We start from the raw sequence: 26,919 nt of genomic DNA, 5'->3' as shown, positions 1-26,919 counted from the left end.
TTCCTGCCACATGGTCCTCTCCATAGGCAGTTCAGAGAATGACAGCTTGCTTTGTCAAGGCCATTAGGAGTGCAAGAGTGAGTCTTCTAGCAAGACAGAATCTTATATAATGTAACATAATCAAGGAAATGATATCACATTACTTTTTTTTTGTATTCTATTGGTTGGAAACAAGTCTCAGGCCTCATCTACATTCATGGGAAGGGATTACATAAAGGTGTAAAATACTGGGAGACAGGTAGAGCAGGAGGACTAGCTTAGAGTCTGTCTGCCCAATAACTCTTGCAGTCCCAATATGAAAGGTGAGAAAGTAGAATGGGTTCCAGTCTTTAAGTTACCAAGGCTGAGTCAGTGGATTCTCCTGTCAGAGACTATTGATCTGTAATGGTGATGCAACTATGAAGAGAAGGTTAGAATTATTTTGCAGGGGTGCACAGTAGCAGCACAGCTCATTGCCTGGTGGTTGTGATAGCAGTGTCCTGAGATTGTCCCTGAGGTGCAGTCTGTGGGGGCTCCTTGTTTCCTGCCAGTTTCATGGGCCTTTTTTTCCTATCTCTGTTCAGCTCTGTGATCCATTCTATGTAGCCTTCTAAGAAATTACCCCTTAGGTTTAGGATAGCCAGAGTTGTTTCTGTTATTTGTAACTAAGGATGTGACAGACCCTGTACATGTACCTAGAATAATTATAAATAGTTGTCACAGCATGGTTTAATAGGAGGAGGGGGAGGTAGAGGCCAGATTTGGATGGCCTTGCCAGCCATAGTAAGTTTACACTTTATCTTGAGATTCATTTAACTGTTTTTTTTTTTTGTTTGTTTGTTTTTGAGATGGAGTCTCGCTCTGTCGCCCAGGTTAGAGTTCAGTGGTACGATCTCGACTCACTGCAAGCTCTGCCTCCCAGGTTCACACCCATTCTCCTGCCTCAGCCTCCTGAGTAGCTGGGACTACAGGTGCCTGCCATCACGCCAGTCTAATTTTTTGTGTTTTTAGTAGAGACAGGGTTTCACCATGTTAGCCAGGATGGTCTTGATCTCCTGATCTCGTTATCCACCTGCCTTGGCCTCCCAAAGTGTTGGGAGTACAGTTGTGAGCCAACGTGCCCTGCCTCATTTAACTGCTTTTTTCTTTTTCTTTCTTTTTTTTTTGAGATGCAGTCTTGCTCTGTCGCCCAGGCTGGAGTGCAGTGGCACAATCTCGGCTGACTGCAAGTTCTGCCTCCCAGGTTCATGAGTTCTCAGCCTCCTGAGTAGCTGGGACTACAGGTGCCTGCCACCAGGCCCGGCTAATTTTTTTGTAGTTTTAGTAGAGACAGGGTTTCACTGTGTTAGCCAGGATGGTCTTGATCTCCTGACCTCGTGATCTGCCCGCCTCGGCCTCCCAGAGTGCTGGTATTACAGGTGGGAGCCACTGTGCCCAGCCCATTTAACTGTTTAAAGCAAGCGAGTAACATATAGGAAGATTCTTGTGAGGGCTTTTTGAAGGATGAGTTTGAAGACAATGAGACTGGTATAAGTGAACCAGGTTTTCCCAGTCAAGTAGGTGAGGGAAGATGAGACTTGAGGTGGTGCCAATGCGATGGAAAGAGGAGGCAGATTGGAGAGATAGTGAGGTTATAGAGGCAATAAGACTTGTTCATTTATTGGATGTGAGGAAAGGACAAGGAAGGAGTCCAGGATGATTTCCAGGTTTCTGGTTGAGGCAACTGGATGGGTGGTCAGGAACTGGGACAGGGAATAGAGGAGCAGGCTGGTGACAGGCTGTAGAGCACATTGGTTATATGTGTCTTGCCCTTCTCCCAGAAGAAATCCATCACTTTTTCCATTTTTTTTTTTTTTTTTTTTTTTGAGACAGAGTCTTGCACTGTCTCCCAGGCCGGAGTGCAGTGGTGTGATCTCGGCTCACTGCAAGCTCCCCCTCCTGGCTTCATGCCATTCTCCTGCCTCAGCCTCCCGAGTAGCTGGGACTACAGGCCTACCCACCACTACGCCCTGCTAATTTTTTTGTATTTTTAGTAGTGACGGGGTTTCACCATGTTAGCCAGGATGGTCTCCATCTCCTGACCTCGTGATTGGCCTGCCTCGACCTCCCAAAGTGCTGGGATTACAGGCGTGAGCCACCACGCCCAGCCCCCACTTTTTCCACTTTTATAGGCGTTTCCACACTGTCTTTCTGTCCGGATCTGACAGACCTGGGTTTGAGTCCTGGCTCTGGACTTATAAGCTGTGTGATGTTGAGCATATTATGTAACTTGAGCCTATTTCCTCAACTGTAAAATGGAAATACAACTTCTTGTTTGTGTATATGTGAATTGAATGCATGGTGTGTGGTATCCAGTGGGCATTCCATAGTGTTGGCTATTTTTACTACTCAGAAAGGGGTTAGGGAAGAGGCCCAGGACAAATGGGTGAAGGCTTTAGGCAAGGCTTCTGGGTCAAAAGAGGAAAAACACAACATGTGGCAGACCAGCTGAAGCCAGAGGGAGGCCAGAGCTGAGCTACCACCACATGTTGCTGAGCAGATGAGTCACTGCAGGCAGCAGGTCAGGCTACCCAGGCCACAGCAGACTGGGCTGGGCTCTACACGATGACTTCATTGTATGCCTTTTTTATCCTCTCCTTCTCCGAGAAGGAATCCATCACTTTTTCCACTTTTATAGGCGTTTCCACACTGTCTTACTGACCGGAAAGAGCAAACACAGTGGAAAGGGACAGAAGAGCCAGAATTCCGTCTAGTTTGATCACTGATTTGCTGGGTGACCTGGTGCATTTCACTTCGCCTCAGTGTCTTCATCTGTAGTATGAGAATGCTTAGATTTGCCTCCTAAGTGTAATGTGAGAATTAGGTGAGGGTTGGCAGGCACTAAATAAAAAGGCACGCATTAGCCTTCTATTCATTAGTTGTGTTATTCTGTCTCCTTCCTGCTCCCGGCCCCTCTCTCCCTAGTTCCTTGAGGACACTGATCGACTCGAACTCATTTTTGGGTCCCTAGCACTGAGCCTGGCCCGGCAGTTTCATGAATGGATGAATGAAAGATTCAAAGGGAGTCCGCAGCCGCTGCCGGCGCGCCGAGAGCCCCGCCCCCTTCTGGTCCTCAGACTGCGCGCCAGGGCCACGGGCGGGTCCTTCGCGACCGTTCCCTGGCGCGTGCGCGGGAGGCGGCGCGCGGCCGGAGGTGGCGGGCGGACTCCCGGTGCGCGCGCGTGAGGGGCGGGGCCGGCCGGAGGCTGGCTGTAGGCAGGCGGCTGAACCGGCGGCGGGTGGCCTGCCCAGCGTGTGCCGGGTGGGATAAGGCGAGGCGGCAGCGATGCTGTCTCTTCCGTGAGGAGCGCAGAGAAGGTCGCGGCGCCCGAGGCCCCAGAAGGCTCGAAGGCGCCGCTGGCTGGGGTCGGTGGCTTCGGGCGTCCGCCCGGCCATGGTGGCCGCGGGCGGTGGTTGGCGCGGCTGCGCTGCGGCCCGGGGCAGTGCGGGGCCGGGACAGTCGCGGCGCTGACGCCCGCGGGCCCCAGCTGCAGATATGAAGCGGAGCCGCTGCCGCGACCGACCGCAGCCGCCGCTGGCCGACCGCCGGGAGGATGGAGTTCAGCGGGCGGCGGAGCTGCCCCAGTCCTTGCCCCCTCGCCGGCGAGCGCCGCCCGGGAGGCAGCGGCTGGAGGAGCGGACGGGCCCCGCGGGGCCCGAGGGCAAGGAGCAGGTAGGGCGGGTTGGGATCCGGGCGGGGGAACCTGAATGGAAGCCATGGGGGAGGGGATCTCCGGCGGGAGGACCCGGGCTGGAGCTTTGGAGGGGTGGGGTCTGAATAGTTACGGGGGAGGAGTGGGAGGTCTGGGGAGGCCGAGAAATGGGGAGTGGAGAAATGGAAGTGGTGGCCTGGGGTTGAATTGGAAATGGGGGAGTAGAAGAATGAAAAATTGGTGGTGCAGGAGGTAGTCAGGGGTTCTGGATGAGGCGAAAAGACGCTGGAATGTGGGCTGAGTGTGTGAGCTGCAACGAGTAGGCTTACTAAAGAGGCGCTGAGTTATCCATAGGAGTGAATAGTGTAAGATGGGGAAAGTCAGTTTGATATAGTGCTATCCTGTTTCCTAGAGGTTGTCCTTAAAATTGTAAAAACGGATGACACTCCCAAGCATTCTCTGATTTGGCTATCATTATACTTTTGTACCAGTGTGTTCACAATCATTGTTAAGGCTCTCTTTACCAACCATCTATTTCACAAGAAAACACTTGTGAAACACCTGCATGTGAGCAGTCTTAAGCCCAATTTTGTGAACAGAATTCGTAGATCTATGGTTTGCCTTCTAGTTTTCCACTGAAAATACATTATTGGGAAAACACAGCAGCATACAAATATTCATGGAGTTTCTGAATGAACAGGATGTGTTTATATAATTTATTAGTCAAGAGTAGGTGTATTTATGAGTAGGGGATAAAGGTCAGTATTATCAGGCAGGAGAAGCTGCCACTAGTAGCGGTAGTAAGTTTAGTGAAACGATAATAAGTGATCCTTGGTCTTGTTGGATTTGCAGAAAAATGTCCTGTAGTAATGAACTCTAGTGACAGCTTTCCTTTTGTTCAGCTCTATTCGGAATCCTAGTGACTTCATCCTTGAATGTTTTAAGACTTCTTATAGGTCTTTTACTTCTTTTCTCTCAGATAATTAGCATTTTCCTTAGTCACTTTTTTTTTTTTTGAGACTAGTCACTATTTTTTTTTTGAGACGAAGTCTTGCTTTGTGGCCCCGGCAAGAGTGCAGTGGCGCTATTTCGACTCACTGCAACCTCCACCTCCTGGATTCAGGCGATTCTCCTGCCTCAGCCTCCCGAGTAACTGGGATTACAGGTGCCCATCACCATGCCCAGCTAATTTTTTTTTGTATTTTTAGTAGAGACACGGTTTCACCATGTTGGTCAGGCTGGTCTCGAACTCCGACCTCAGGTAATCTGCCCGCCTCGGCCTCCCAAAGAGCTGGAATTACAGGCATGAGCCACTGTGCCTGGCCCTTTAGACGCTTTAAAAATTATATACCATGCTAGGTAGCCCTTGGACTTTTCCCCTGTTTTGTTCTTCCACCTCTTATTCCCCACTGAGCCCTGAGGAGACTGCACCATTGACCATCTCTGCCCCTGCTTCTAGCTGCTGAGTATTGTCCTCTTGCTGTAATTTACTCCCCCGTGTGCCTAATACTTGTCTTTTACATTCTCTACAGTATCATCTAGTCAAAACTTGTAAAATGAACTTGAAGTCCAGATCCTTTCCTGTCTCAGTATACCTGTCCAGTTGACCTTACTGCATATTTCATGGAAGAGTTCAAGATTACTTGATTTTTCCCTCCTCTTTATTTTTTGATTTTTGTGTTTACTTATCCTTAGCTTCGGGCTCAGAGAAAGAAGTATTCATCCTCCTCTCTGAGGCTAATTTCTCTACTTATGTCCTTGATTTCATCCTCTTTTGTTTGCCTTAGACCTTTGTCATTCTCTTTGTTTTATATCACAAATAAAAACAAAACAACATAATTTCCCTGAATTGTGTGACCTACCCAAACTACTTTGTTATCCCTTCTTTGTTTCCCCAGCAACCTTCTTGATAAATGAGTTTGTATTCAGTGTCTTAGCTTCCTTACCTTGTATACATCCCTAATATGGTTTGGCTTCTTCACTTATACTTTCCCAAAACTGATGTCTTTAAGGTCACCAAAACCTTTTTTTGTGCGGGATTACTTTTTTATTGAGGTTTGACAAATCAAAGGTTCATTCAGTCCATGAAATATTACAGAATGAGTACCTGTATGATCACAACTCACATTAGGATGGAGAACATTCACAGTAGCCTGGAATGCTCCCTGTGCTTTCTCCTAGCACTACCCTTTTACAGATGTAACCTCCCTCACCACCTCTGTCACTATAGATTTGTTTTGAACTAATACTTCATGTAAATGGAATCATAGTCTACTCTTTTGTGACCAGATTCTTTCATTCAGATCATGTCTTGAGACTCATCCATGTTGTTGCTTGTAGAAACAGTTCTTTTTCATTGCTGTGTAATTTTCTATTGTGTGAATGTATTGTGATGGTTACTAAAACTTACTTTTCTTTTTGAGACAGGATCTCACTCAGGCTGGAGTCTAGTAGTGCAGTCATAGCTCACAGCGTGAACTCCCGGGCTCAAGTGATCCTCCTCCCTCAGTCTCCCAAGTAGCTGGGACCACAGGCACATACCACCATGCCTGGTTAATTTTTTATTTTTCTTTTTATTTTTGAGACGGAGTCTTGCTCTTTCACCCAGGCTGGAGTGCAGTGGTGCATTCTCGACTTACTGCAACCTCTGCCTTCTGGGTTCAAGCAATTCTCCTGTCTCAGCCTCCCGAGTAGCTGGGATTATAGGCATGCACCACCATGCCTGGCTAATTTTGTATTTTTAGTGGAGATGGAGTTTCGCTCTGTTGGCCAGGCTAGTCACGAGCTCCTAACCTCAGATGATCTGCCCTCCCTGGCCTCCCAAAGTGCTGGGATTACAGGTCTGAGCTACCACAGCCTAATTTTTTATTTTTTGTAGAGGTGGTATCTTACCATGTTGCTCAGGCTAGCCTGGAACTCCTGGTCTCAAGTGATTCTCCCATCTTGACCTCCCAAAGTGCTGGGATTACAGGGATGAGTGCCTGGCTTGTTTTTCAAATTAGAATGTAATTCATGGCTACTTGTGAAAAGTTTTCATTGTAAAATAGTTACAGAGATAAATATGTATAAGTCCTGGAAACCTTTAAATTACTAAATCTGATAGTCTTTTCCTCCTCTTGTCTGACCTCTGTGAACTGTTTGTCACTGTTGGCTGTGTGTTCCTTGTTGATATTGTTTTCTTTTTTTTCATATTATAATATCCATTCTGTTACCGCTTCTCTGACTGCTCTCTGTGTGTCTTTGTCTGTTTTCTCTTCCTGTTCCCTAAATGTTCCTTGAGGACATGTCCTCTGTCCTTAGCTTGATTCTTTATTGGACTCTATTTAGCAGGCTCACCCTGTTTGTAGATGTTGAGGATGTAGAACAAGGGTCTGCAGTCCTCTTTATTTATGGCATTATGTCACAGAACATCCTTGTAAAGTGAGCTGAGTCTCTTTAGGTGTGACCTCTTTGCTTAGCTCTACATTTCCATTTTTATGCTTAACATTTCCACCATAGACTCATCATTTGTGTTCTTAACATTTGTAATTTTTTTTTTTTTTTTTTTTGAGCCAGGGTCTCACTTTGTTGCCCAGGCTGGAGTGCAGTGGTGGGATCTCAGCTCACTGCAACCTTCGCCTCCCAGGCTCAAGTGATTCTCCTGCTTCAGCCTCCGCAGCAACTGGGATTACAGGCACCCGCTACCATGCCTGGCTAATTTTTGTATTTTTAGTAGAGACAGGGTTTCACCATGTTGGCCAGGCTGATCTCGAATCCTGACCTCAGGTGATCCACCTGCCTTGGCCTCCCAAAGTGCTGGGATTACAGGTGTGAGCCACTGTGCCTGGCCTAACATTTGTGATTTTTATAATTTGATAGTGACCTTGAAAGTTCATAATTTGTAATAATTTATGATTTTAAAAAGGCCAACATTTTCATTGTGTGTGTTGAGACTGGTTGAATTCTATTTATTTGGGTAGTAAAAGCCCAAGGATCAGCAAGCATCTACATCTCACACATACCTTTTTTTCCCTTTCTTATGACATGGAACAGTGCTTGTTATACTTTTTATTATACTGCTATTTAGGAATAAGTTCTAATCAGGATGTAGGACTTGAATCTCCAGAAGGTCAGTGGTTTACTGTATCATGAAAATAGAATAATTTCTCTGTTGAAATGTGCTTCTCTCTGTATCTTTCCTTTTTGTCATCAAACATGAAATTACATCCATGGCCTTTTTTTGTTGTTGTTTGAGATGGAGTCTCGCTCTGTCGCCCAGGCTGGAGTGCAGTGGCCGGATCTCAGCTCACTGCAAGCTCTGCCTCCGGGGTTTACGCCATTCTCCCGCCTCAGCCTCCCGAGTAGCTGGGACTACAGGCGCCCACCGCCAAGCCCGGCTAGTTTTTTGTATTTTTTTAGTAGAGATGAGGTTTCACCGTGTTAGCCAGGATGGTCTTGATCTCCTGACCTCGTGATCCGCCCGTCTCGGCCTCCCAAAGTGCTGGGATTACAGGCTTGAGCCACCACGCCCGTCCCTTTCCTCCTTATTGAACTTAACATTTCATAGACTATCCTAATTGTTCTTGTCCGTGTACCCTCAGCTTGTCTGTCTCTTTCCCCTCTGGCATACTGCCTGGCAAGACCCCAACCATGATTAAACCTACTCTGCCTACTCTGCACCTGTGTCTAAGCAGCTGAATGTGACTGCAGAAAAACACAACCATGCTAACATTAAATTAGTGATCATGAACCTCAAGGACTCTATCAGCACTGACAGTTAATCCTGTGACATTTCCCTTATCCATTCACTTTTCCACTCTTTTAAAAATATTAATTTTATTATTTTTTATTTTGATAGAGGCAGGGTCTCCCTGTGTTGCCCAGGCTGTTCTTGAAATCCTAGTCTCAAGGGATCCCCTCACCTTGGCCTCCCAAAGTGCTGGAATTACTGGTGTGAGCCACCACACGCAGCCAGCTTTTCCAGTCAGAAATCATAGTTCAATCTTTATTTCTTTTTTTTTTTTTTTGAGGCGGAGTCTCGCTCTGTCGCCCGGACTGGAGTGCAGTGGCTGGATCTCAGCTCACTGCAAGCTCCGCCTTCCGGGTTTACGCCATTCTCCTGCCTCAGCCTCCCGAGGAGCTGGGACTACAGGCGCCCACCACCTCGCCCGGCTAGTTTTTGTATTTTTTTTTTTTAGTAGAGACGGGGTTTCACCGTGTTAGCCAGGATGGTCTCGATCTCCTGACCTCGTGATCCGCCCGTCTCGGCCTCCCAAAGTGCTGGGATTACAGGCTTGAGCCACCGCGCCGGGCCTCAATCTTTATTTCTCCTCACACTTCCAACACTCACTCTCTTCTTTTTTTTTTTTTTTTTGAGACGGAGTCTCGCTCTGTCACCCAGGCTGGCATGCAGTGGCCGGATCTCAGCTCACTACAAGCTCTGCCTCCCAGGTTTATGCCATTCTCCTGCCTCAGCCTCCCGAGTAGCTGGGACTACAGGCGCCCGCCACCTCGCCCGGCTAGTTTTTTTTTTGTATTTTTTAGTAGAGACGGGGTTTCACTGAGTTAGCCAGGATGGTCTCGATCTCCTGACTTTGTGATCTGCCCGTCTCGGCCTCCCAAAGTGCTAGGATTACAGGCTTGAGCCACCACGCCCGGCTACTCTTCTTCATGTCAGTTGATGTTCTTGGTTCCTTTTTCACTGAGGGGGAAAAAAAGACAAATCAGAAGATAACTTCCATAAGCTCCCATTACAAATGAATCAACCTACCTGGATCTGTACCCATATTCTTTTTTTGCTTTCTTTCTTTTTTTTTTTGAGACAGAATCCTGGCTCTGTCACCCAGGCTGGAGTGCGGTGGCGTGATCTTGGCTCACTGGAACTTCTGCCTACCTCCTGGGCTTAAAGTTTTCTCCTGCCTCAGCCTCCCCAGTAGCTGGGAGGCGTGTGCCACCATACCCAGCTAATTTTTTGTGTTCTTTTAGTAGAGATGGGGTTTCACCATGTTGGCCAGCTAATGACAGGTGTGTGCCACCATGCCCAGCTACTTTTTTGTATTCCTTTAGTAGAGATGGAGTTTTACCATGTTGGCCAGGCTGGTCTCGAACTCCTGACCTCAAGTGATCCGCCCGCCTTGGCCTCCTCCCAAAGTGCTGGGATTACAGGTGTGAGCCTGTACGCGTATTCTTTGCCCTCTTGTTGCTGTGGGTAACCTATTTCTAATTCTATACAAGGCCAACCCCTACATCTTATTAAGAGTTTTATTTTTTGTCGGCCGGGCGCGGTGGCTCAAGCCTGTAATCCCAGCACTTTGGGAGGCCGAGACGGGCGGATCACGAGGTCAGGAGATCGAGACCATCCTGGCGAACACGGTGAAACCCCGTCTCTACTAAAAATACAAAAAACTAGCCGGGCGACGTGGCGGGCGCCTGTAGTCCCAGCTACTCTGGAGGCTGAGGCAGGAGAATGGCGGGAACCCGGGAGGCGGAGCTTGCAGTGAGCTGAGATCCGGCCACTGCACTCCAGCCTGGGCGACAGAGCGAGACTCCGCCTCAAAAAAAAAAAAAAAAAAGTTTTATTTTTTGTCTGGGCATGGTGTCTCACGCCTGTAATCCCAGCACTTTGGGAGACCAAGGTGGGTGGATTGCTTGAGCCCAGGAGTTTGAGACAAACCTGGGCAACATGGTGAAACCCCGTCTCTACAAAAAATACAAAAATTATCTGGGTGTGGTGATGTACATTTGTAATCTCAGCTACTCGGTAGGATCGCCTGAGCCCAAGAGGTGGGGGTTGCAATGAGCCGAGATCGCGCCACTGCACTTCTGCTTGGGTGACAGAGTGAGTCCCTGTCTAGAAAAAAAAAAAAAAAAAAGGAAAAGAAGTTTTGTTTTTGCAATTATCCCTCCATACCTCTGTGTCATGAGTTTTTTTCTGTTATGTGATTCTTGTCAATTTACAAACGTACTATAATATTTCCCATCTTAAGAAATTGTCATTAACTTTATAACCCTCTCATTCATTCATTCGATTCAACAAGTTTTATTTTTTTTGAGAGGGCAGGTATTGGGATTATAGCAGTGGAAAAGGCAGACAGATCCCTGCCTTCATGAAGTTCTATTTTAGTGGGGGGAATTAGATAATAAAATAAATGAGCAAAATATTTAGTATATGTTGATGAATACTATGAAGAAAATAAAACAGGAGGGGAGATACAGAGTCACTGGAGATTATGGTTTTACATAGCTGGGTCAGGAAAGACATCTCTGAGAAGGGGATATTTGAGTAAAGACCTGAATTCAGGATGTGACAAAGAGAGCCATTTAAAGAGAGGCATTTAGATTATCTAAGGGAAGAGTGTACTGGGTAGAGGGAATAGCAAGTTGCCTAGATTGAAGCATACCTCCACCTCTGAGGTTCGTGTTTGAGGAACAGCAGGAGGCCAGTGTGGCTGGAGTGGGAGAAGAAGAATAGTAGAAGAGCTCAGAAGGGAAGTTGGGTAGAGGAGAGCTGGATTGTGAAGAGTGATTGTAAAGGGTCTTAGAGGTTCTAAGTATTTTAGTGATTACACTTGAATGAGATAGGAGGCTATTGGGGAGTTTTGAGCAGAGGAGTCACATGCTTCAACGTTTTAATCTCTTTGGCTGCTCTATAGAGAATTGACTAAATGGGAATGTGGAAGCAGAGAGAACACTTGGGAGGCTATTGCAGTACGTCAGGCGAAAGAGCAATGGTATGAAATAATTGTCTAAAAATAGGAGAGTGCTCCTCTTTATTTATTTATTTTTTGAGACGGAGTTTTGCTCTTGTCGCCCAGGCTGGAGTATAGTGGTGCGATCTTGGCTTATTGCAACCTCCGCCTCCCGGGTTCAAGAGATTCTCCTGCCTCAACCTTCTGAGTAGCTGGGATTAAAGGTACCCGCCACTGCGCCCAGCTAATTTTTGTATTCTTAGTAGAGATGGGGTTTCACCACGTTGGTCAGGCTGGTCTCAAACTCTTGACCTCGTGATCCACCCACCTCGGCCTCCCAAAGTGCTGGGATTATGGATATGAGCCACCACGCCCGGACGGGTGCTCCTCTTTATAACAGAACTCCTTAAAAGAGTTGTCTGTGTCTTCTGCTTCTATTTCCTTTCCCTCTATTTTTTGTTTTGAGTTGGAATCTCGCTCTGTCGCCCAGACTGGAGTGCAGTGGTATGATCTTGGCTCACTGCAATCACCACTTCTCAAGTTCAAGTGATTCTCATGCCTAGTCTTCCTAGTAGCCGAGATTACAGGCATGAGCCACCACGCCCAGCTAATCCTCCTCCCCTCCCCACTGATGCACTGTTGCCCAGGCTGGAGTGCAGTGGCACCATCCTAGCTCACTGCAAGCTCCGCCTCCCCGGTTCACGCCATTGTCCTGCCTCAGTCTCCCGAATAGCTGGGACTACAGGAGCCCCCACCACGCCTGGCTAATTTTTTTTTTTTTTGTATTTTTAGTAGAGACGGGGTTTCGCTATGTTAGCCGGGATGGTCTCAATCTCCTGACTTCGTGATCTGCCCGCCTTGGCCTCCCAAAGTGCTAGGATTACAGGTACAAGCCACTGCGCCTGGCCCACACCCAGCTAATTTTTGTATTTTTAGTTGAGACAGAGTTTCACCATGTTGGCCAGGCTTGTCTCGAACTCCTGACCTCAAGTGATCCACCTGTCTTGGCCTCCCAAAGTGCTAGGATTACAGGCGTGGTCCGCCATGCCCGGCCTCCTTTCCCCCTATTCTTGAACCCATTCCAGTCGGCCTTTTCTCTTCCTTCTACTGATTGCCAAGGTTAGTGCCACATTGCCAGATCCAGGGGTCAGTTCTCAGTCTTCATCTCACTTAATCTATTGTATTTGACATGTTTGATCATTTCATCATTTGGCTTCAGGGATCATGCTCTCTTGATTTTCTTACTGTCTTGTTGGAAGAGTTTCTAAGGGTTCAGTCTTTATTCTGCTTCTACATCTGTTCCGCTTTGTGTGATTTCATCAGATTCTATTGCTTTACATTCCATCTGTGTGCTGACGACACCTACATGTATTTTTCTGGGCTTGACCTTTCTCCTTTTATTTTTAAGACAGGATCTCCCTCTGTTGCCCAGGCTGGAGTGCAGTGGCATGAACATGGCTCACTGTAGCCTTGCCCTCCTGGGCTCAAGAGATCCTTCCACGTCAGCTCCCAAGTAGTTGGGACTATAGGTGCAGGCCACCGTGCCCAGGTAATTTTTATGTATTTTGTAGAGACAGGGTGTTGCCATGTTGCCCAGGCTGGTCTCGAACTCCTGGGCTGAAGCAATCCACTTGCCTCGGCCTTCCAATGAACCACTGGGCCTGGCCCTACTCCTATTTTTTTTTTTTTTCTTTTTCTTTTGAGAGAGTTTTGCTCTTATTGCCCAGGCTGGAGTGCAATGGCAGGATCTCGGCTCACTGCCATCTCTGCCTCCTGGGTTCAAGCGATTCTCCTGCATCAGCCTCCCGAATAGCTGGGATTACAGGCATGTGCCACCACGCCTGGCTAATTTTTATTTTTTAGTAGCGATTAGGTTTCTCCATGTTGGTGAGGCTGGTCTTGAACTCCTGACCTCAGGTGATCCGCCCGCCTTGGCTTCCCAAAGTGCTGGGATTATAGGTATCAGCCACTGTGCCTGGCCCTACTCCTATTTTTATGGTGTGTGTAACATTTTCATTTGGATAGCTCAGAGACCTCTCAAACCTAATATGTCCAAAAATGAACTTTTGATTTTCATTTTCTAGTCTGCTGCTTCTCCAGTCTTCCTCATGTCAATGGATGGCACTACCATTTACTCATTTACCAGAACAAAACTGGAGGTTGTGTTTGATTTTTTTCTTAACCTTGCCTGTATTCAACATTCAGTCCCTCAGGTCTGGTTGCTGCTGCAGTTGTTCCTCAGTATCTCTGGGGGATTGAGTCCATGACCCCCTGCAGATACCAAACTCTGTGTATACTCAAGTTCTACCTATAAAATGGGATAGTATTTGCATGTAACATATCCTTCCATATACTTTAAATAATCTCCAGATTATTTATAATACATAATACAATGTAAATGCTGTGTAAATAGCTGTTTTACTCTATTGCTTAGGAAATAGTGACAAGAAAAAAAATCTATATATGTTCACTATAGATGCAACTATTCATTTTCTTTTTCTCTGAATACAGTCATGTTCTGCATAATTGTGTTTTAGTCAGTGATGGATGATATATATGATGGGGGTCCCATAAGATTATTGTTATTATCATTTTTTTTTTGAGACCGAGTCTTGCTCTGTTGCCCAGGCTGGAGTGCAGTGGTGTGATCTCAGCTCACTGGAGCCTCCACCTCCTGGGTTCAAGCGATTCTCCTGCCTCAGCCTCCCAAGTAGCTAGGATTACAGGCAGCTGCTACCACGCCCAGCTAATTTTTTTTTTGAGATGAAGTCTCACTCTTGTCCCCCAGGCTGGAGTGCAGTGGCGCCATCTTGACTCACTGCAACCTCTCCCTCCTGGATTCAAACGATTCTCCTGCCTCAGCCTCCCAAGTAGCTGGGATTACAGGCTCCTGCCACCATACCTGGCTAATTTTTATATTTTTAGTAGAGATGGGGTTTCACCATGTTGGCCAGGCTGGTCTCGAACTTCCGACGTCAGGTGATCCGCCCACCTCGGCCTCCCAAAGTGCTGGGATTACAGGCATGAACCACTGCGCCTGGCCAGATTATTTTTTTTTATTAAATTTTTTTTGTTTTGTTTTAATAGAGATGAAGTCTTGCTGTGTTGCCCAGGCTGGTCTTGAACTCTTGGCCTCAAGAGTTCAAGTGATCCTTCTGCCTTGGCCTTCCAAAGTGTTGGGATTATAGGCATGAACTATTATGCCTGACTTCCCATAGGATAATAACAGAGTTGAACAATTTCTGTTGCCTAGTGACATCTAGCTATTACAACATTGTAGTGCAACACATTACATGTTCATGGTAATGCCTGTGTAAACAAACTTACTGCACTGCCAGTGGTATAAAAGTACAGTACATAGAGTTAGTGCATGCACAGCACATAATACCTAATGATGATAATAAACAACTATGTTACATGTTTATGTATTTACTATATTATACTTTCTATTGTTATTTTAGAGTGTACCTCTACTATTAAGAAAAAAAGTTAACTGTAAAAAACCAGAAAAAGTAATCCTTCAGGGGTTGTTCATGGGAAGGCATTGTTACCATAGGAGATGACAGCTCCATGTCACCTCCATTATTGCTCCGTTATTGCCCCTGAATACCTTCTGATGGGACAAGATGTGGAGGTGGAAGACAGTGATATTGATGATCTTGACCCTGTGTAGGTCTAGGCTAGTGTGTATGTTTGTATCTTACTTTCTAACAAAACAGTTTAAAAAGTAAAAAAAGAAATTTTTTTTAATAGAGAAAAGCTTACAGAATAAGGATAATGAAAGAAAATATTTTGTATAATGTGTTTGTATTTTAAACTAAGTGTTATTACAGAAGAGGCAAAAAGTTTAAAAAGGCTGAGCATGGTGGCTCTTGCCTGTAATCTCAGTACTTTGGGAGGCTGAGGTGGGAGGATTGCTTGAGTCTAGGAGTTGGAGACCAGCCTAGGCAACATAGGAAGACTCTCTCTACAAAAAATAAAAAGATTAACTGGGTATGGCCCTTTGGGAGGCCTAGGTGAGTGGATCACGAGGTCAGGAGATGGAGACCATCCTGGCTAACACAGTGAAAACCCGTCTCTACTAAAAATACACAAAATTAGCCAGGCGTTGTAGTGGGTGCCTGTAGTCCCAGCTACTCGGGATGTTGAGGCAGGAGAATGTCATGAACCCGGGAGGCGGAGCTTGCAGTGAGCTGAGATCCGGCCACTGCACTCCAGCCTGGGCGACAGAGTGAGACTCCGTCTCAAAAAAAAAAGAAAAAAAATTAGCTGGGTGTGGTGGCTCATGCCTGTGGTCCTAGCTATGTAAGGGGCTAAGGCAGAAGAATGGCTTGAGTGCAGGAGTTAGAGGCTGCACTGAGCTGTGATTGTGCCACCATACGCCAGCCTTGGCAGTAGAATGACACCCTTTTTAAAAAATTAAAAAGTCTATGAAGTAAAAAATTACAGTAAGCTAAGGTTAATTTATTATTAAAGGTTATTATTAAAGAAAAATATTTATTTTATTTTATTTTTTATTTTATTTTTGAGACGGAGTCTCTTTGATGCTCAGGCTGGAGTGCAGTGGCGCGATCTTGGCTCACTGCAACCTCCGCCTTCCGAGTTCAATAATTCTCCTGCCTTAGTCTCCCGAGTAGCTGGCATTATGGGCGCCTGCTACCATGCCCGGCTAATTTTTGTATTTTTATTACAGACAGGGTTTCACCATGTTAGTCGGGGTGGTCTTGAACTCCTGACCTCAGGTGATCCACCCGCCTCACCCTCCCAAAGTGCTGGGATTACAGGCGTGAGCCACCTCACCCGGCCTAAAGAAAGAAAAATATTTTAAAATAAACTTACTGGCCGGGCATGGTGGCTCACGCCTATGATCCCAGCACTCTGGGAGGCCGAGGCAGGCACATCACCTGAGGTCAGGAGTTTGAGACCAGCCTGGCAAACATGGCGGAAACCCGTCTCTACTAAAAATACAAAAATTAGCCCAGCATGGTGGCACACGCCTGTAGTTCCAGCTACTTGGGAGCTGAGGCAGGAGAATTGCTTGATCCTGGGAGTTGGAGGTTGCAGTGAGCCAGGATCACGCCATTGCACTCCAGCCTGGGCGACGAGCGAAACTCTCAAAAATAAAAAGAAAAAGATATCTTGACCTTTGATTTGTTGGTATTACTAAACTGTTCTCTTATTTTACTCAGCTTGAAAGGAGGCTTTAATTTGTGCATTTTCCCCTTCAGGGAAACTGTTATGGATTTCTTTATTAAGTAACTGGCTTAGACTCCCTAGGTTTTTGAATGTAATAAAGAACAAATTCACCCCAAGGGAACCGTGTGTTAAAACTCTGTGATACCATCTTAGTTGTACCAGCTTTAGTGTAGGTTCCTTAAGGGTGAATCTCAATAGTAGATGCATATATCCTTTAACCATTAATTTGTTGGAGATTAATAAGCTACATAGTTTCTCTGCCATTCTTTCAGCAAAGCAGAAGTAATATAGTTTTGCCAGATTTCCTTTTTTTTTTTTTGAAACAGAGTCTCACGCTGTCTCCCAGTCTGGAGTGCAATGGCGTGATCTCGGTTCACTGCAACCTCTGCCTCCCAGGTTCAAGCGATTCTCCTGTCTCAGCCTCCTGAGTAGCTAGGACTACAGGCAAGCACCACCACACCCAGCTGATTTTTATATTTTTAGTAGAGATGGGGTTTCACCATGTTGGCCAGGCTGGTCTTGAACTCCTGACCTTAGGTAATCTGCCCGCTATAGCCTCCCTAAGTGCTGGGATTACAGGTGTGAGCCACCACGCCCTATCTGTTAGGCTTTCTATCTGTTAGGCTTTCAGGAATGTGTGAGCCACCACGCCCTATCTGTTAGACTTTCTATCTGTTAGGCTTTCAGGAATGTTTTGAAAAGCAGAGGATTTAGGAATAGTTGTTAATAGTTTTTTTTTTTTTTTTCTTTAAGTCCTTAAGTTATTTCATAGCGTTGTTACCAAGGTGATTTTGTTTAAGTGACCCAGGAACATTTAAGTTCTACCTTTAACCAGTTAGAGAAAGTGTTACTTTGTGACTAGCTCAGTCTTTGGTCTTTTACATTAAAGAACATTACTTGCTGTAACTGATTCAGAAGGACTCCTCAATTGAGGCGCTTCCATTTTCTACACATGGCTTCCAAGGTCACCTGAGGAAAGTGGAGGATGGGCCAATCCTAGAAATGGATTAATCACTTCTACTCCTATTCCATTGCCAGAACTCAGTTTCAGGGCCATGCCTAACTACTGGAGGGCTGGGAAATGTCATGTGGCCTGTGCCCAGGAGGAAGGTGAGTCATGCTTGGTCAACATCTAGCTAGTCCCTGCCGCAGATCTCAAACCCCAATGTAGTCCTTAGCTTAGAACTATACAGAAATCCATTTATTTTGGTTATGGACACCCTGGAACCATAGCCTCCTTTTTTCCCTTCTAGACCCACAGTGTTTTGGGTTATAACAATTTTGAATGCAAGTAAATGCCTTTTTCCTAATCACAGAAGGAGATCTGGAAAAGCTTGTCTGCAGCCTGTGGCAGAGGTCAACCCGAAGAAAGGCAGCTAGGTAGAGAGAGAGAGAGAGAAGGGGAGGGGAGGGGAGGGGAGGGGAGGGAGTTTTTTGGGAGAAAGTTAGGGAATAAAACAAGAGTCTCTGCCTGGTAATCCTGAGAATTATTGCGGATCTTATCCAGGACGACCAAAATTCGCAGCTGTGAATCTGCAAGAACCATAGCGTTACTGGGCTTAGGGAACCTCCTAAGCAGATAAGGCTGTAGTGACCAAAAACTTAGATTGGAACACCCAAGTCTCTTCAAATACCTGGAAAGTCTTCCCAAGAATAACAGATGCAAACAAGCCCAGATTGTAAAGACTACAATATATATTTAACTCTTCAGTGCCCAGATACTGACAAATACCCACAAGCATTAAGACTATCCAGGAAAACACAACATGACCAAATAAACTAAGTAAGGTACCAGGAACCAATCCTGGAGAGACAGAGATACATGACCTTTCAGACAGAGAATTCAGAATACCTGTTTTGAAGAAATTCAAAGACATTCAGGATAACACAGATAAAGAAATCAGAAACCGGGCCGGGCGCGGTGACTCAAGCCTGTAATCCCAGCACTTTGGGAGGCCGAGACGGGCGGATCACGAGGTCAGGAGATCGAGACCATCCTGGCTAACACGGTGGAACCTCGTCTCTACTAAAAAATGCAAAAACTAGCCGGGCGAGGTGGCTGGCGCCTGTAGTCCCAGCTACTCGGGAGGCTGAGGCAGGAGAATGGCGTGAACCCGGGAGGCGGAGCTTGCAGTGAGCTGAGATCCGGCCACTGCACTCCAGCCTGGGCGACAGAGCGAGACTCCGCCTCAAAAAAAAAAAAAAAAAGAAATCAGAAACCTTTCAGGTAACTTCAGCAAAGAAACGGAAATAATTAAAAAGAATCAAGCTGAAATTCTGGAGTTGAAAAATGCAGTTGATATCCTGAAGATTGCATCGGAGTCCTTCAATAGCAGAACTGATTAAGCAGAAGAAATAATTTATTTATTTATTTTTTGAGATGGAGTCTCACTCTGTCACCCAGGCTAGAGTGCAGTGGCGCAATCTCGGTTGACTGCAACCTCTGCCTCCCAGGTTCAAGCGATTCTTCTGGCTCAGCCTCCCAAGTAGCCGGGATTGCAGGTGTGTACCACCACGCCTGGCTAATTTTTTGTGTTTTAATAGAGATGGGATTTCACCGTGTCAGCCAGGATGGTCTCAATCTCCTGACCTCGTGATCTACCTGCCTCGGCCTCACAAAGTGTTGGGATCACAGGCGTGAGCCACCGCGCCTGGCCCCAGAGGAAAGAATTAGTCAGCTTGAAGACAGGCTATTTGAAAATACACAGCCAGAAGAGACAGAAGAAGAAAAAGATAAAAAGGAATAAAGCATGCCTACAAGATCTAGAAAATAGCCTCCAAAGGGCAAATCTAAGAGTTAGTGGCCTTAAAGAGGAGGTAGAGATATAGGGGTAGAAAGTTTATCGAAATGAATAACAATAGAGAACTTCCCAAACTTAGAGAAAGATTTCTATATTCAAGTATAAGGTTCTAGAATGCCAACCAGATTTAGCCCAAAGAAGACTATCTCAAGGCATTTAATAATCAAACTTCTAAAGATAAAAGATGAAGATCCAAAAAGCAGTAAGAGAAAAAACACAAATAACATACAATGGAGCTTTAATATGTCTGGGACCAGACTTTTCAGAGGAGACCTCTTACAGGCCAAGAGAGAGTGGCATGACATATTTAAAGTGCTGATGGAAAAAACTTTTACCCTAGAATAGTATGTCCGGTGAAAATATTCTTCAAACATGAAGGAGAAATAATGACTTTACAGGACAGAGAAGCTGAGTAATTTCATCAACACCAGACCTGTCCCACAGAAATGCTAAAGGGAGTTCTTCAATCTGAAAGAAAAGGATGTTAATGAGCAATAAGAAATTATCTGAAGGCCGGGCACAGGGGCTTTGGGAGGCACTTCAGGAGGCCGAGGCAGGTGGATCATGAGATCAGGAGATTGAGACCATCCTGACTAACACGGTGAAACCCCATCTCTACTAAAAATACAAAAAAATTAGCCAGGCGTGGTGGCGGGCGCCTGTGGTCCCAGCTACTCGGGAGGCTGAGGCAGGAGAATGGCATAAACCCAGGAGGCAGAGCTTGCAGTGAGCTGAGATCCGGCCACTGCACTCCAGCCTGGACGACAGAGCAAGACTCTGTCTCAAAAAAAAAAAAAAGTCCATAGTACCCAAAGCAATCTACAGATTCAATACAATCCATATTCAAAATACAAATGACATTCTCCACAGAAATAGAAAAAACAATTCTAAAATTTATGTGAAACCACAGAGGACTCAGAATAGCCACAGCTATCTTCAACATAAAGAAGAAAACTGGAGAAATCACATTACCTGACTTGAAATTATACTAGAAAGCTATGGTAACCAAAACAGCATGGTACTGATGTAAAAACAAACATAGACCAGTGGAACAGAATAGAGAACCCATTAATAAATCCATACATTTACAGTGAACTGGTTTTTGACAGAGGTGCCAGGAACATACTTTGGCAAAAGGACAGTCTGTACAATAAATGGTTCTCGGAAAACTGGAAATCTATATGCAGATAGCTACATGCAGAAGAGTGAAGCTAGATCCCTATCTCTTACTATATACAAAAATCAAATCAAAATGTATTAAAGATTTAAATCTTAAACTTCAGACTCTGAAACTACTAAAAGAAAACTTTGGGGAAACTTGCCGGGATATCGGTTTGGGCAAAAATTTATTGAGCAATAAATACCCCATATGCACAGGCAACCAAAGCAAAACTGGATCAAGGGGATCTTTTCTCACTTCCTTTTGTATGTATTTTTTAGAATTTTTCTTTTTTTGGTTGCTATGGGGATTACATGTAACATACTAAATTTATAATAGTCTAGTTTGAAATGGTACCAGTTTAACTTCAGTAGTATACAAAAACTTTATTCCTGTATAGCTCCATTTCCTTGATATGTTGTTTTATGGCAGATTACATCTTTATTCATTGTGTGCTAAATATCATAGATTTAAAATTTTTGTTACGCTTTTGTCTTTTAAGTCATATAGGGAAAAAAAGTGGAGTTAAAAAATAAATTAATACTGGCTATGATATTTATCCATATAGTTACGTTTGCTGGGGATCTTTATATATATTTTTTTGGATCTTCATTTTTTCAGATGGCTTTAAGTTTCTGTTTCGTGTTCTTTCATTTCAACTTGAAGATGCCTTTTAGGATTTGATGTAGAACAGATGTGGTGGTGATGGACTCTGCTTTTTTTTTTCTTAAATCTGAAAATGTCTCGATTTCTCTCTCTCTCTCTCTTTTTTTTTTTTTTGAACCAAAGTCTTCTCTGTTGCCCAGGCTGGAGTGTTGCCCAGGCTGGAGTGTAGTGGTGCGATCTTGGCTCACTGCAGCGCTGACCTCCTGGGCTCAAGCAATTTTCTTGCCTCATCCTCCTGAATAGCTGGGCATATGTTACCATGCCTGGCTAACTTTTTTGTGTTTTGCACAGAAAGGGTTTCGCTGTGTTCCCCAGGCTGGTCTCAAACTCCTGGGCTCAAGCGATCTGCCTGCCTTGGCCTCTCAAAGTGTTAGGATTACAGGCGTGAGCCACTGCACCCAGCCTTGATTTTTTCCTCATTTTTGAAGGACAGTTATGCTCAAGATAGAATTCTATATGTCATCCTACCCACTTCTGGACTCCACAGTTCCGATGAGATATGAGCTGTTTGTCTGACTGAGGATCCCCTGTATTTGACAGGTTGCTTTTCTCTTGGTGCTTTGAGTATTCTTTCTTTGCCATTGGCTTTGACAGTTTGGTTATCATGTGTCTCCATATGAACCTTTTTGAATTTAACCTGCTTAGAAGTCACGGAACTTTTTGGATGTATGGATTTGTATCTGTTATCACATTTGGGAAGTTTTGGTATGTTATTTCTTCTTCTTCTTTTTTTTTGATACAGAGTCTCGTTCTGTTAGCTAGGCTGGAGTGCAGTGGCAGGATCTTGGCTTGCTGCAACCTCTGCCTCTTGGGTTCAAGTGATGCTTGTGCCTCAGCCTCCTGAGTAGCTGGAACTACAGGCATGCACCACCATGCCAGCTGATTTTTGTATTTTTATTAGAGATGAGGTTTCACCGTGTTGGCCAGGCTGGTCTCAAACTCCTAACCTCATGATCTGCCTGCCTTGGCCTCCCAAAGTGTTGGGATTACAGGCTTGAGCCACGGTGCCCGGCCTCTTCACATGTTCTTACTGCCCTCTTCTCTTCTGGAATTACCATATTCATATATTGTTTCACTGTTTTTTTTTTTGTTTGTTTGTTTTTTTGGCAACAGAATCTTGAGTGCAGTGGCGTGATCTCAGCTCATTGCAACCTCCGCCTCCCAGGTTCATGCGATTCTTGTGCCTCAGCCTCCTGAGTAGCTGGGATTACAGGCACGTGCCATCACGCCCAGCTAATTTTTGTATTTTTAGTAGAGATGGGGTTTTGCCATGTTGGCCAGGCTGGTCTTGAACTCTTGACCTCAAGTGATCTGCCCACCTCAGCCTGCCAGAGTTCTGAGATTACAGGCATGAGCCACCGTGCCTGACTATTTTCAGTGTTTTAATGTTGATGCTGCTTAGTGGGTATGTTCAATTTGTGAAAATTCATTGAGTTCTCTGCTTAGGTATGTGTACTTTTCTAAAATGAGTAATATACTTCAGTAAAAGTTAAAAATCCTAGCTGAAAAGCTCAAATTGCATATTTAATTTATATTTCCTTTCCTTTGCTAGGTTTCGACTCAAAGAGACTTGCAATAAGAAGGGTTGTGATCCTCTCTTTCTTTTCTCCTCTCCTCTGTTTTCTGGTTTCTTTCCTTTGGTGTCTTGTGGGAGGGAATAGGGAGATTGAAAAGTATATATATTTCTCTTAATTGGTACTGATCTAATTCTTTCTTGATTGTTCTTTTTCTGGCCAAGATGGATTATTCATCCATATAGTGTAGCAGGCATCCAAATGCTGGTTCTCCCATGCAGCTGGTTCTAAGTTTTTTTGAGATAGGATCTTTTCCTCTCCACATTGCCTTCATAGAGGATATCCACTTTAGCTTGATGTCTTCCAAGGCCTCCTCAGTTCTCTCTACCTAGAGCTTCTTGCTGTGCTTGTCACCTTTGTGAGTGGCCAACCCTCTTTAATGGGTTACCAGCATTAGTCCAAGCTCTGCTTGCTTCCCTGGTTTCTCCTTGATCCATAGGTACTGTTTCTTTCTTGACATGCCAAATAGTGCAAATACAAGCTGTTCCCTTGCTGCCTTCTGTTTTTGCATTAAGTTCTATTTCCCGTTCCCCCTGTCTCACTGCTCACTCCTACTACAGTTAGGTGCCTGGACACATCAGTTGTTTGATTCAGTGCCTCAATATCCTCCTTTATCCTTTTATTCACTTACCACCATGTTTTGAAATTGTCTTTTTCTTCTTTTCAGGTATTTTTCTTCACCAACTTCACTCTTCTTTTATGTTTGGGCATTTGTGAGTCATGTTTTGACTGGTCACCACCAACCAGTATTAGTACTTTCCATTTTTTTCAACTCACTAATCACAGTATATAACTGTATAGAATTTGTTTTCTTTCTGTTTTTTTTTTTTTTTTTTAAAATCTTAGAGAACTGGAAATTTCCTCCTTTTTTGCCCCTTGTGGCTTTTAGTATTGCTGTGGTGCCAGTTACTTGAAGCTTGTTTTTCAAATGGCAGGTGACATGGGGTCAGTTATTCTCTTTTTTTTTTGAGACGGAGTCTTGTTCTGTTGTCCAGGTTAGAGTGCAGTGATGCGATCTTGGCTCACTGCAACCTCTGCCTCCTGGGTTCAAGCAATTCTCTGTCTCAGCCTCCCGAGTAAGCTGGGGTTACAGGCGCCCACCACCACGCCGGACTAATTTTTGTATTTTTAGTAGAGATGGGGTTTCATCATCTTGGCCAGTCTGGTCTTAAACTCCTGACCTCGTGATCCACCCGCCTCAGCCTCCCAAAGTGCTGGGATTGCAGGCGTGAACTACTGCACCCGGGCCAGTTATTCTCTTATGGTTCTTGTCTCTGTACTGTCTAGATCAGTTTGATGTGTTACTTATCTGTATTTGTTATAGCTTCCTTCATTGACATATAATAGATATACCTCATTGGGCTTATTTTTTTCAAAAGTTTCTTATTTATTATAATACTCCTGATTGGATGTTGGCTTAAAAATGTCTACATGTTGATGATATTGTTGGATACTGCCTACTGAATGAGGAGAAAGAGGCGTTGGAGTGGAATGGGAAGGTTCTGTCAATGTTTCGTATTACCTGTAGTTTTTCATAGTATTTTCTTTGAAAACCTGTATTTTGCTCCTCTTATAGGCATATAAAGAAAGCTCTAAGATTAATTTTAGCATTGATTGAATGTTAGAGATATTTCTAACTTTGTATATTAGGTAAAGTCTACCATTTAATGATTTTTTTAAAACTAAAATATGCTTTTCTTTATTGGATATAGGAAGGGTATGAATAAAAGGAGAAACATAAATAAAGTTAACTAAGAAGTGTACTCATTATGAATAATATATCTGGTCAAAATGTCTGTCATCCCATGACCTTTCTCACCTATTTTTCCTTTGTCATTTTGTAATCAATATTCTGTGTCCTTTACAGCATACCCAGCTTTTAAAAAACTAAGAAATATGTTTCTGGTTTTAGCTATTGAGGGGGAAGTATAATATGTTGGCAGTTTTAAATTGTAGTGAATGTTGTAGAGATGTTTAATATAAAGTTTTTATACTTCACAGCAGATATTAAAGACTCATGTTTTACTCTTTTTCTCTTTGAAGGATGTCGTAACTGGACTTAGTCCCCTGCTCTTCAGGAAACTCAGTAATCCTGACATATTTTCATCTACTGGAAAAGTTAAACTTCAGCGACAACTGAGTCAAGATGATTGTAAGTTATGGAGAGGAAACCTGGCCAGCTCTCTGTCGGGTAAATATCTGATTTTGTTTTTTTAAGAAATGTGAGACTGTGTGGTCAATATTTAAGGGTATGTTAATTGACGTGGCATCTTGACAGTTTCTTCTCTGGTAGTAGTCCTGTATAGAACACTTATGGTAAGGCTGTCTTCCTCTCCTTACTTCTTCCTCGTGGAATCTCTAATTGCTAACCTGCAGGACCTGATAGGTATTTCTTGGTTGATCACCACTACTGGTCACTCTCTCTTATTCTGATTTTTGCTTTCTGCCCATTTCTGTAGACTTTACATTCTTTGCTGCTCTAGATTTTCTTTTTTTCTTCATTCTCAAAACCTAAAACTCATAGTGGCCTCTCTACCTCCTTCAAAGAAAACACACCTAAAAAATTCAGGGGGAAAAATTGTACGAAGAAGTCGCAGTACAAAAGGAAGCAATTACATTGTGCATTGTGGCATAATTCTTTTCTTTTCTTTTTTTTTTTTGAGATGGAGTCTCGCTCTGTAGCCCAGGCTGGAGTGCAGTGGTCCGATCTTGGCTCACTGCAAGCTCCGCCTCCCGAGTTCATGCTATTCTCCTGCCTCAGCCTCCCGAGTAGCTGGGACTACAGGTGTCTGCCACCACACCCTGCTAATTTTGTGTATTTTTAGTGGAGACGGAGTTTCACTGTGTTGGCCAGGGTGGTCTCAATCTCCTGACCTTGTGATCCGCCAGCCTCAGTCTCCCATAGTGCTGGGATTACAGGCGTGAACCACTGCACCCGGCCTCTTATACTTAAATTTTTATTTTTGCTGATCATATATTTAGTTACATAGAGCCATTTCTTGTTTGGTTTTTCATGGCATTCTCCTCTTTTTTTTTTTTAAAGGATGTGATTATCTTCTCTTTTTTTTTGAGACAGAGTCTCACTTTGTTGCCCAGGCTGGAGTTTAGTGGCATGATCTCTGCTCACTGCAACCTCCACCTTCCAGGTTCAAGCGATTCTCCTGCTTCAGCGTCCTGAGTAGCTGGGATCACAGGCGCGCACCACCATGCCTGGCTAATTTTTTTATTTTTAGTAGAGACAGGGTTTCACCGTGTTGGCCAGGCCGCTCTTGAACTCCTGTCTTCAGGTGATCTGCCTGCCTTGACCTCCCAAAGTGCTGGGATTACAGGTGGGAGGTGAGCTACCACGCCTGGCTGGGATGTGATTATCTTCTGATTGTCATGACTAAATTAGATTTTTGATTTAAAAATGTGACTGGGTGTGGTGGCTCATGCCTGTAATCACAGCACTTTGGGAGATCAAGGCAAGCAGATCACCTGAGGTCAGGAGTTCAAGACTAGCCTGGCCAACATGGCAAAACCCTGTCTCTACTAAAAATACAAAGATTAGCTGGGCATAGTGGTATATGCCTGTGGTCCCAGCCACTCTGGAGGCTGAGGCACAAGAATTGCTAGAATGCAGGAGGTGGAGACTGAGTGAGCATCATTACACTCCAGCCTGGGTGACAGAGTGAAACACTGTCTCCAAAACAAAGCAAAACAAAAAACAGTAAAAAATTTTCTTCCCTGGATCAACTCTTTCTTTTGAGCACCTAACAACCAGAATATTCAGTGTTTTGTTCTGAAATGCTAAATCCTTTTATCCTGTGAGGTAACTGCGTGGCTACTGGGTACATTCTTGAAATGTGGTTGTGTTTGACTGTTCTTTCTGTGGAATTTTCCATTTATCTGATTTCAGCCTATGTCTTACTTTATGACTTTTGGGGTGTTTTTCATTTCTGAGTGCTCAGTCTAAGAGTTTGCAGGGCAGATGATACCTCACTTTTTTTTTTTTTTTTTTTTTGAGGCGGAGTCTTGCTCTGTCGCCCGGACTGGAGTGCAGTGGCCAGATCTCAGCTCACTGCAAGCTCCGCCTCCCAGGTTTATGCCATTCTCCTGCCTCAGCCTCCGAGTAGCTGGGACTACAGGCGTCTGCCACCACACCCTGCTAATTTTGTGTATTTTTAGTGGAGACGGAGTTTCACT

General features: G+C 44.6%; 1 protein-coding gene across 7 annotated transcripts in view; it reads left to right on the top strand.

Moving 5' to 3' along the window:
• The first annotated feature begins 3,193 nt into the window (after nt 1–3,193).
• MAST2 (microtubule associated serine/threonine kinase 2) overlaps nt 3,194–26,919 on the top strand; it is a 262,907-nt gene continuing 239,181 nt past the window's right edge. For 5 of the 7 annotated variants that reach the window (XM_033226569.1, XM_033226568.1, XM_033226567.1 and 2 more), the window contains exons 1-2: nt 3,195–3,691; nt 24,778–24,925. In XM_033226569.1, the coding sequence (XP_033082460.1) occupies nt 3,515–3,691; nt 24,778–24,925 (325 nt within the window). In that variant the 5' untranslated portion in view covers nt 3,195–3,514. Of the gene's footprint in view, nt 3,692–24,777; nt 24,926–26,919 lie in introns of all 7 variants that reach the window. The other 2 variants (XM_033226564.1, XM_033226580.1) reach the window with 1 other exon arrangement.

This window comes from Trachypithecus francoisi, unplaced genomic scaffold (genome assembly GCF_009764315.1).
Source record: "Trachypithecus francoisi isolate TF-2019V2 unplaced genomic scaffold, Tfra_2.0 Lachesis_group12, whole genome shotgun sequence".
Lineage (NCBI taxonomy): Eukaryota > Metazoa > Chordata > Mammalia > Primates > Cercopithecidae > Trachypithecus > Trachypithecus francoisi.
Note: the sequence above shows the minus strand (reverse complement) of the source record. Positions and strands in the feature narration are given on the sequence as shown.